Here is a 9,223-nt window from a genome sequence, read left to right on the forward strand (position 1 = left end):
GGAAGACCTGGGAGCCCGCCGAGGAGCGGAGATGCGGGAGAGAGAGACGCGCAGAGACGCGGGAGTGAGAGAAGGGGGGAGGCGGACAAAGACCCAGATTGGGGGGGAGGAGGGCAGAGACCCCGAGGCAGAGTGACAGAGACCCATGGAGACGGGACAGAGACGGGCAGAAAGGTGGGAAGCGAGCGTAGGGCGTATGGAGATGCGAGGTGGGCAGAAGCCGGAGACAAGGAAAGAGATGAAATAAATAAGTAGGCGAGTCCCACAGAAGGGAACCTCCAAGGGTGATCAGGGAAAGAAGTGAATCAAATCCATCGCCTTCTGGGTCCCCATCCTGTGTCCACGCCCAGCACCTCCCCCACCCGGGCCCTGGATCTGGATCGCCGTGGCCCACTGTGTCCTTTTGACCGACCGACCGACCACCAGCTCACTTGCCCATTCAGAGGTCCCTGGCACTGCCTAGTGCAGGGCCTGGGTCATCGACAAGGGCAGGCAGGAGGCAGACGGGGCAGGGGCCGGAGTTCCGGGGAGGAGGGCACTCACTTGACGGAGGCTGCGCTGGGCCAGCGCCGCCCCAGCTTGGCCAGCTGCTTCCTGGGATAATTGATCCAAAGGCCCACGGGCAGATGCAGCTTCCCGAAGCGGGGGCTCCCGCCCTCCTTCCGTTCACCAGATAGCATGGCCCTACGGGGAGGTGGGCAAGGCCCCGACTCCTGAGGCTTTGAGTAGTGGGGATGGGCTGGAGGGGAGGGGAGGGCCTGGACTTGGGTCAGAACCTGGAGGGGGCTGGGGCCCAGGCTCCTGAGTCTGGGTAGAGGAAAGGGAAGGGAGCCCGGACTCCTGGGTGTGGGACGGGAAGTGGCTGAGGACTGAGTGCTGGATCTGAGGGAGGAGGGATCTGGACTCCCGGGTCCCCAGCTCTTACCCTGCTTCGGGTCCCAGCAGCACCCCGGGGGGCCCTGGCTCCGTCGGCCTGGGTCTGCTCCCGACCCCACTGCTCCTGTTCAGCCTTTCCTCTGCCCCAGCTCCCAGCACTGGGTGGGGGACAGGAAAAGGCCAGAGGAAACCCGGCAGGAAGAGCGGGGAGGGGGCGTCCTGTGAGGGGACCGGGCCTGGAGGAGGAGATCTGGGTAGCGCTGGCTCTGCCCCACTCCTTAATTCTGGATCGCACTGCAGCCCGCTGGGCCCTGCCAGGACCCACGGGGGGGCCTGGCTCCAGCCCCTCCTCCCTCGGAGAGGAGACTGTCCCCAAACCTCTCCTCTTCGGGGAACCCCAAGTTGAGATCAGTATGGAGGAGTGAGTCAGATACTTAAAACAATCAAATAAATCTTTATTGGCTCCTAGATTTTTTGTCCTTTTTCTCTGGAACGTTGGGGCTCTGAGCAGCCTCCTTGGCAGTGCTGACCCAGGACTTTATGGAATCAATGAAGTACCCAGGATTCTTCTCGGACCAATAGCAGAGCATCCTGGGAGACAGTGGGGTGCACACAGCCAAACCGGGTCAGCCCCCAGCCCCCAGTATAGCTGATCTTATTCTAGCCATTATCTGAGCTTCACCCTCCTAGGGAAGCCCCAACTGGTGGTCCACACCCCACCCCCCAGTGGCAGTCCAGGGCTCAGGGCTCCACGGCTCCCAGACCCACCTCTGGACTGGAAGTCCCGCCCCTCACGCCAAGCCCTGCCTTTCTCTGCAGGCTGCTCACAAGATGACAATGCTGGCTATCAGCACCACAAAGCCCCAGATCAGCAGCCCGACCAGGAGGCTTCTCAGCATGTTCTCCACCGTCGGGGACTGGGCCGCCGAAGACGGCGACGGAGGCGGGATGGTGGTGGTGGCCGACTTGTTGGGCGTCCAAGTCACCTCGTCCAGGGTCACATCCTCCGGGTTTGGGATGATGTTTGTGGACGGCGTCTCCTCCACAACTCTTTTGGGCAACACTGATAGAGGAGGAGAAAGGGATGGTCCTGGGAGGCACCAAGTAGGTCCCAGCACAGCCAGGGCGAGCCCTCCCGGCCCCGGCCCGGCCCCAGCAGGAGATAATTAACGTGCCTCCGACGGCTTACGCCGGAACCCACCCCGAAGGAAACCCTGCCTACGTGGCCAGAGCCACACTCGGGGCAGGAAGTTATTCCCCCGCACACACCCCTGAAGCAGGCCGCTCCCAACCCCAGACCCCTGAATCCCATACTTCTCTCAGCTCCCCAGCACTGACCTCTGACATGATAACGGATGATCGTGGCGGGGCTGTTGTTCACGGTGTTCAGCTGGCAGCGGTAGGTGCCCGCATCCGATGGCGTTGCCTTGGTCTTGGTCAGGGTGGGCGCTGTACCCTTGTACACCATGCTCTCAGGTTTGTTCTTCCAAACCTAGACCCAAGCTCAAGGGGTCACAGAGGCCTGGGAAGTTCAGGGGTTGGGGGGAGTACAGGGGTAAGAAGATCACGGGTCTCAGTGGGGGAGATGGGAGTCCTGTGTACTGGTCGGGGTGTAGGGTCCGGAAGGGGTCATTGGCAGCCAAACCTAGTAGGTCATGGGTCATGGGGAATGTGAGACAGGGGGGCACACAGGCCTGGGGGCTCGGAGTTCAAGGGGTACGGGGTTGGAGGCCCCCACCCTGTAAAAGGTGTAATCAGTCAGGCCTTCAGAGATGTGATGCCAGTTGAGCTCACAGTCCAGGATCATGTCTTCCATTTCATGGACATTGACTCTGCGCTCTGGGGACAGGGGGTCACCGTGGGATGGCGCTTTATGGCTCTTGGCCTTCCCCCAACTCCCCTCCACTGGGTCAGCCCCGCCTCTTCTCTTCCGCTGACCGGTGGCCTTGGCCTTCTCTAGACTCAGTCACGCCCCCTTTGCGCCCACCTCTCCTCTCGGGCCCAGCTCTCTCACCCCCGCAATCCATGTTCTTCCGACAAGCGTGAACCTTCTTCTCGCAGGAATCGCACCAGGTCAGAGTCTGCAACATCATACCTGCGGGAGCAGGGTCAAGGCTGTCTGCGCCCCCTGAGAGGCGGGGCTAAAAGGAGAGGGCAAGGGCAAGGCCGCGGGGCAGGGCAGGGCTCGAGCGCAGCTCGGTAGGAAGCCGGGATCTAACCAGGCTCGGGAAAGGGTGCTCCCCTAGATGGCCTTGGTGCAGAAGGAATGCTGGAGACCCGGAATCTCGCAGGCGCGGAGAATGAAGACACAGGAGACCCAGCAGGGGGAGGAGAAAGGCTGGGTATTCACAGTAGGGATGAGGGAAAGAGGACCAGCTCCCATACCCCGCACTCACCGCATTTGTTGGGACAGAGAGCTGCCTCGGAAGAGGGAAAAAAAAAGAAAAAAAGACAATCATATTGTTAAGTTAAAGGGGATGAGAGAGGGGGCAAAGGCCAGGGCTGGTGCTGGAGCTCCCAGCTTTGCGGGAGGAAGGATCTGGGTGCCTGAACCCCTGGGTCTGAGGGAGGAGGGACCCGACTTGGAGAAGCAAGGGGCTGGGGGCAAGGACTCTTGGACGGAGGATGGAGAGGCTGGGGGCCCGGAGCTCCCATCTTCCCTCACCATCTTTTTGGAACAGAGAAACGTGTCTGGCAAAGGTCTCCTTTTGCTGCTTCAACATCCAGAACAGCTCCTTCACGAGGAGCTCACCTGGGAAGAAGCAGGATGAAGCAGAGGGGTCCCCTCCCCGCCTCCAGGTGTGAGCTACAGGAAGTGTGTCTCTGTCTGCAGAGCCTGGCTCTCAGAACAGTGAAACTGAATGGCCACTGAACATACTGGCTAAGCAACGGCTGGGACTAGAGCCCTGTTGTGGTGTCCGGTGGAGGGTGACAAAGCTGCAAGGCCACACAGCTAGCAGGTGGCAGAGCCAGGAATCGAACCTAGGCAGTCTGGTTCCAGAGCCCAGTACCTGGCCAGGTGTCACCATCGATCACTTCCCTGAGAGATTCTGGAGCCCCTCCCCGGTCCCCTCCATGCATTTACCTATCTTTAAAAATATTTTTTTTATTGATTTTTTTACAGAGAGGAAGGAAGAGGGATAGAGTTAGAAACATCAATAACATCAATGAGAGAGAAACATCGATCAGCTAGCTGCCTCCTGCACACCCCCTACTGGGGATGTGCCCGCAACCAAGGTACACGCCCTTGACCGGAGTCGAACCTGGGGCCCTTCAGTCCGCAGGCCGACGCTCTATCCACTGAGCCAAACCGGTTAGGGCCATGCATTTACCTTTTACATCACTGTCCGTGATGCGTTTCAGTTCCTTCAGAAAACTCCAGGTTCCCTTTTCCAGTGTGGCATCATCTGTGGCGGGGTAGACAGAACCTCAGATTCCAGTGTTAACTGTATGGAGGGCTCACCTAGTCTTAGAAACTACAATACCCATGGGGCCACTGGGCAAGGATAGGCCTGGTGAAGGGACGATCCGCCTGTTGCTTTCTGGGAATTGTAGTTTTGTTGCATAAAATTGCAGGATAAGGGGTAGGGGAACACAGTATTTGCTAGCCCTGGGGAAACCCCCTAAATCTGTACCCAAACCCAGAAGACTCTGCCTCCAGCCCTCTCATCCCTGCACCCAGCAACCCTAGTCCCAGACCCCTCCTTTCCCAGGACCCAGGAGTCCCGGCTCTGCCTGGCCCTCACCGACGACCTCCAGAAAGGATTCGTCCTCCTCAAGCTCCAGATTCTTGAAATCCTTCACGGCATTCTCTAACTTTTCCATCAGGGGTTTGTGATGCTCAGCCCCCAAGTGGTCGGGCAGGTAATCCGTCTCCAAGGATTTTAGAGCCTCCACGACCCTTTTATCACACCAGAGACAACCCAGGGCAGGAAGCAGGCAGCTGCCCAGCGCGGCCACCAGGAGAGGAAACCGCGGCCCCATTGAGGCCAGGGCGTTCAATCCACGCCGACCTCCGGGAAAGGTCCTTTCACCCGGAGGCCGTGAGCGTTAAACGAAGAGATGCCCTCCCCCGAGACGAACGGACCCCCCACCTCCCCCCAATGTGCAGGGCGCACACTTCTCGTTAGGAACACGAGGAGTCCCGATGCACCCACATCAGCCACTGCCCGATCCGGACTCCAGAGCCTTGTGCCCGCAAACACTAGGGTTCGCGGAAGAGCCGGGGGTCCAGGCTCTGAGGGCTTTGCGAGAGGAGGACCCGGCCACGTCCCTCCACCCTACTATTTTCCCACTACTAAAATGAGGGGTTTTGGTTAGGGGCGAGGGTGAGGTTGGTTGCGTGGTATCGAGAGCATTGGACTGGGGTCAGAGGCACGGCTCGCCCCACGCCACGAGGTACTCTCACGGCCTCGGACTTCTAACTTCCTAGTTGGAGCCCCAATTCCCAAGGGATACTCCCTGGGGGCTTCCTTGGCCCCGCCCAGAAGCTGCACTCCGAGCCTGATTGGACCGCAACAAAGGGAGTCCCCGCCCATCGCGCGGTGACGTCACAGAGGCGGCCGCCTTTTAGACCGGAACTTTCCCAGCATTTACCGAAGAAGTGTCCCTTCTGCTTCGGCTTGCCAAGCACGAGGAACGGGGTTCCGGCCTCAGCTTCCTCCCCATCCCGGGCCCCAGGACCCAAGCTCCCCACTAGGTGCCCAAGACCCCGGCGTCGTCGACATAGGAGGACGCGAAAAGCGGCCCTCCCCAGCCCTAGGAATAGAACTCCCAGAAGGCCCCCTGGTCTCCCTCCAGAGCGCCGCAGCCAACCCCATGGCATTATGGGAAATGTAGTTCAAGACCTAGACTCTGTGCTCACTTCCTCCTCCACCTTCTCTCCCAGCCTCTGGGGCTGAATGCCAAGGTCCCGGAGGGAAGTGAGGTCTGGGGGCCAGTATTGAGAGGTGAGAATGGAATTGGGGCTCAGAGACCACACGTCTGACAACAAGAGGCTGCCAGATCTGAGCAGGGAGAATACCCTAAGACATGGGCCATGAGAGTCCCTGGAAGTTCAGCACTTTTCCTCCTAACACACACACACACACACACACACACACAAAAGACTCCAAAAAAATTACAGAGACAGAGTTTGCTGATGTGGACTTTTAATTCATACCTCCCTCTCCCACCTATGGCAGCTGAGTAGGGAATAGCACACACCCCCCCCCCCAAAAAAAAAAACCTCCATGAGAAGACTAGAAACAAGTCTGGAATAAAAGTATCTACTTTCATCCCCTTCAAAAAGCATCAAGGGGCCCCAGCTGGTTTTGTTCAGTGGTTAGAGCGTCAACCTGCGGACTGAAGGGTCTCAGGTTCGATTCCGGTCAAGGGCACATGCCCAGGTTGTGGGCTTGATCCCCAGCAGGGGACATGCAGGAGGCAGCCAATCGATTCTCTCTCATCATGGATGTTTTTTTCTCTCTCTCTCCCTTCTCCCTTCCTCTCTGAAATCAATAAAGATATATTTAAAAAAAAAAAAAAAAAAAGCAAAAAGGACCCAAGCACTAAGGGGCTCCTGAAATCTGAGTCAAGAATCCGGTCCTCCTTGGCTAGATCCTAGCCAAGGGCACTCCTGCTTGGGTATGAGACTAGTGCAGGGTCTGCATACCCTTGGATCTTTCCATCCCTCACTTGCCCAAGGCCAGAGTCAGTGAATTTAGGGGCAGACAGACAGTGGTTGGCAAGGGGGCCAAATCCATCGGCTTTCTGCCAGCCCAGAGGGCACATATATCTCAGTCGACTCCAAATCCATCCCATCTCCCCCAGCCGCCCAGCTGCGGCGGAGGAAGGACCACCCTTAACTGGGAGAGGCATCCCATACTGGGAGGCAACATGTCAGTTTCTGAGCTTAAAAAAAAAAGAAGTCTCATTACATTTCTGGAAAGTCTTGCATCCGGAAGTTCCAGCATTTCAGCAGCCACCCCCTTCCTCCACCTCCCACCTTTTAGCCTATCTGCTGGGGGGAGGGGGAGTGGTTTTCCCCAGGGGCTGAGAGTGAACTAGAGTTTCACTCTTCTCACAGACTGCCCCAGCTACACGTAATCTGTCTCCCATCCATCTTCTGGGCAGCGGTGAGGTGTTGAGCTTCTGATTGTACCTTTATTCAACTCTTCACCAAAGTGACCCAGAATTCCAGGACGCCCCCCCCCCCATCCCTCTGCAGGGTTCTTCACGGGCATTAGAGCGTGCCCCCCTCTAGAGCAAATGACCCGTCTAGAACCACTCCAGAGACACAGGGGGCGTTGGCCAGCGCTTGCTCTAGAACACCCATGAGTTCCTTCAGACCTGAGGGCCCAGGAGAAGAAAAACATCTCTTCTAGAAAAGACCTGAGAAGTTAGCACTAGAGAGGGTAGTGCCCGGCCCCTGGGGGACAGCCATCCACATTGTGGGTAAGGGCTGGGCACCACAGGCGGCCCAGACCTCGCCAGTCAAGACAATATTTCCTGCTGCTTCTAGAATGTTCAGGCAGTGGCCGGAAGCCTCTCTTTCTCTGAAGGTCTAGCCGACTAGAATCACTCTCAAAACGGTGCCCGCCTGCTGCAGGACCGCCACAAGCTCCCCCAGAAGCTGCTAGGCCCCCGGAGACCTAGGTTTCTGGAGCGGAGACAAGTCTGCATTAATGCCCACCCACTCAGGCAGGAAGGCGGCCTCGGGCTTGAAGATCTTCAGGAAGTCGGAGTCGGGCAGGGTGAAGTTGGCCAGGTAGACGGTGTCTCCGCCAGCCAGGTAGGCGGCCCAGAAGCCGAAGGTGCCGATGGTCATGACGGTGTGGTTGCACTGCGTGAGCAGCGCGAAGTCCTTCCCCGGCGAGGCCTCCTGTCCGTCGCCGGCAAAGACCACGTCCCCCCGGGACGTGTCCACGTTCTCCCGGCACCAGGCCATGCCATTGCTGGTGACCACAAAGATGGGGGCTTCGTGCCGGGCCCGGAACCAGTCCATGGCCTCCCGCAGGTAGGCGCGGTCGCCCACCACCCCCTTCCAGCGCTGGGGCATGGTCTCCAGGTAGTCCCCCCTTCCCGGAGGTGGTCGTGCAGGGTGAACTCCCGGCGGATCTGCTCCCGGAGATGGTGGAAGAAAGTCCAGGAGCAGGGGAAGCCCGACAGCTTCAGCAAAGGCTGCTGCAAGCGGGCGTACTCCTCCGACATCCAGTCGTGCAGCTCCAGGCTCTGCCAGGGCGTGCGGCGGTCCACCTCGGGCGCCAGCACGGGCAGGGTGATGCGGAACACGGGGGCCAGGGCCGCGTGCATGGCGGGCAGGATGAAGGCCTGGCGGCGGTTGAGCCGGGCCAGGGCCAGCAGAGTGGCGTACTGCCCCATCTGGTTACCAAGCCGGCCCTCCGGGGAGATGGTCCAGGCTCCCGAGGGGGGCGCGGGGAGCTGGGCACAGGAAGAGGAGGTGTTGAGGGCCGTCCCAGCGCCCGATGGGCAGAAGATGGCAACGGGGGCCGCCACCAGGTGTCGGTCTGCACACAGGAAAGACAGGTCCAGGCCGCCCTGGAAGAGGCCCTGGTAGAGGTGGAGGAAGGAGGTTCCCGCCAGCACACAAACCAGCAGGAAAGTCAGACACAGGTGATGGCGGCTCAGAGTCCACATGGCTGCGGGGGGGAAGAGGTGAGTGAGCAGGAGCCTCGGGGAGGCGCCGCCCAAAGGAATCAGGGGCCTGAGGGCGGAGAAGCTGGAGGTTTGGGATTTGGGGGTGGGAGAGGGGGGGGTGATTTCCAAGAGAGCAATCGTCCAGGGCCCAGCACCTGGTCCCCACATCCTGCACAGCCTCGCTGCCTCCGCCTGTCAGGCCCACGTGTAAATTCCACGGTTTGACTGTGTTCCAACTCCTCTCTCAGGTGAACCTGTGTGCGCGCGAGGGCTGGAGGCCCAGGACTGATAAGGGATCTTGACCACCACCCCCCCCCCCCACCTCCCCTCACCCCCAGGAGCAGGAACTGGGGTTGTGGGTGCAGGGGGCTCCTCAGGTCATGGGGGTTAGAGGTAGAGATTGCACCTCCACTAACCTGAGCTCCTGGCAGGTGGCTGATCCGCTGCTGGCTTGGTCTGGGCCGAGCGCTGTTCCTAAAAGCAATCTACATCCGGCCGCCCCAAACCGCAGACTCCAGGTTCCCAGGACTGGCAGCCCTTCCCTCCAGCCTCCTCCCCTCACTGCCGCAGCAGCGCCAGGAGCAAGGAGAGTGGGCGCGGTCCGCCCGGCCTCTACCTCTCCCAGCCCTGCCCGTAGCTGCCAGGCGGAGCCCCACCCCTTCCCCACACCCCCAGCCAGGCTGGTAGTCCTCCCGCCCTGCCCTTCGGG

The 9,223-nt window shown here is 59.7% G+C and overlaps 3 protein-coding genes across 5 annotated transcripts in view; all 3 read right to left on the bottom strand.

Annotated features, from left to right (window-relative positions):
- The window catches only part of RASIP1 (Ras interacting protein 1), a 15,944-nt gene extending 14,729 nt beyond the window's left edge, over positions 1 to 1,215 (bottom strand). The window contains exons 1-2 of the mRNA XM_014550422.1: positions 926 to 1,215; positions 541 to 684 (exon numbers count right to left, since the gene is read on the bottom strand). Of these exons, the coding sequence (XP_014405908.1) occupies positions 541 to 680 (140 nt within the window). The 5' untranslated portion in view covers positions 681 to 684; positions 926 to 1,215. The remainder of the gene's footprint in view (positions 1 to 540; positions 685 to 925) is intronic.
- Positions 1,216 to 1,310: 95 nt separating this feature from the next.
- IZUMO1 (izumo sperm-egg fusion 1) lies at positions 1,311 to 5,448 on the bottom strand. Of its 3 annotated transcripts, none has more exons than XM_005879595.2 (9): positions 4,623 to 5,448; positions 4,209 to 4,283; positions 3,542 to 3,628; positions 3,273 to 3,293; positions 2,891 to 2,971; positions 2,615 to 2,715; positions 2,215 to 2,368; positions 1,705 to 1,939; positions 1,311 to 1,467 (listed from the first exon to the last, which is right to left on the bottom strand). In XM_005879595.2, the coding sequence occupies exons 1-9, from the start codon at positions 4,858 to 4,860 to the stop codon at positions 1,332 to 1,334; spliced, it is 1,128 nt and encodes a 375-aa protein (XP_005879657.1). In that variant the 5' UTR covers positions 4,861 to 5,448; the 3' UTR covers positions 1,311 to 1,331. The 3 variants fall into 3 exon arrangements, 2 of the variants coding, with proteins under 2 accessions (XP_005879657.1, XP_014406010.1); XR_001364686.1 differs by having other exon boundaries at positions 1,389 to 1,467; positions 1,645 to 1,939; XM_014550524.1 differs by lacking the exons at positions 3,273 to 3,293; positions 3,542 to 3,628.
- Positions 5,449 to 6,362: 914 nt separating this feature from the next.
- Positions 6,363 to 8,697, bottom strand: FUT1 (fucosyltransferase 1 (galactoside 2-alpha-L-fucosyltransferase, H blood group)). The gene is given in 3 exon segments (XM_014550529.1): positions 6,363 to 7,933; positions 7,936 to 8,516; positions 8,670 to 8,697. Coding segments are annotated over 3 exon segments (1,035 nt in total). The 5' UTR covers positions 8,683 to 8,697; the 3' UTR covers positions 6,363 to 7,492.
- Positions 8,698 to 9,223: the final 526 nt, after the last annotated feature.

The sequence above is a fragment of the Myotis brandtii genome, unplaced genomic scaffold (genome assembly GCF_000412655.1).
Source record: "Myotis brandtii unplaced genomic scaffold, ASM41265v1 scaffold601, whole genome shotgun sequence".
Classification (NCBI taxonomy): Eukaryota; Metazoa; Chordata; class Mammalia; order Chiroptera; family Vespertilionidae; genus Myotis; species Myotis brandtii.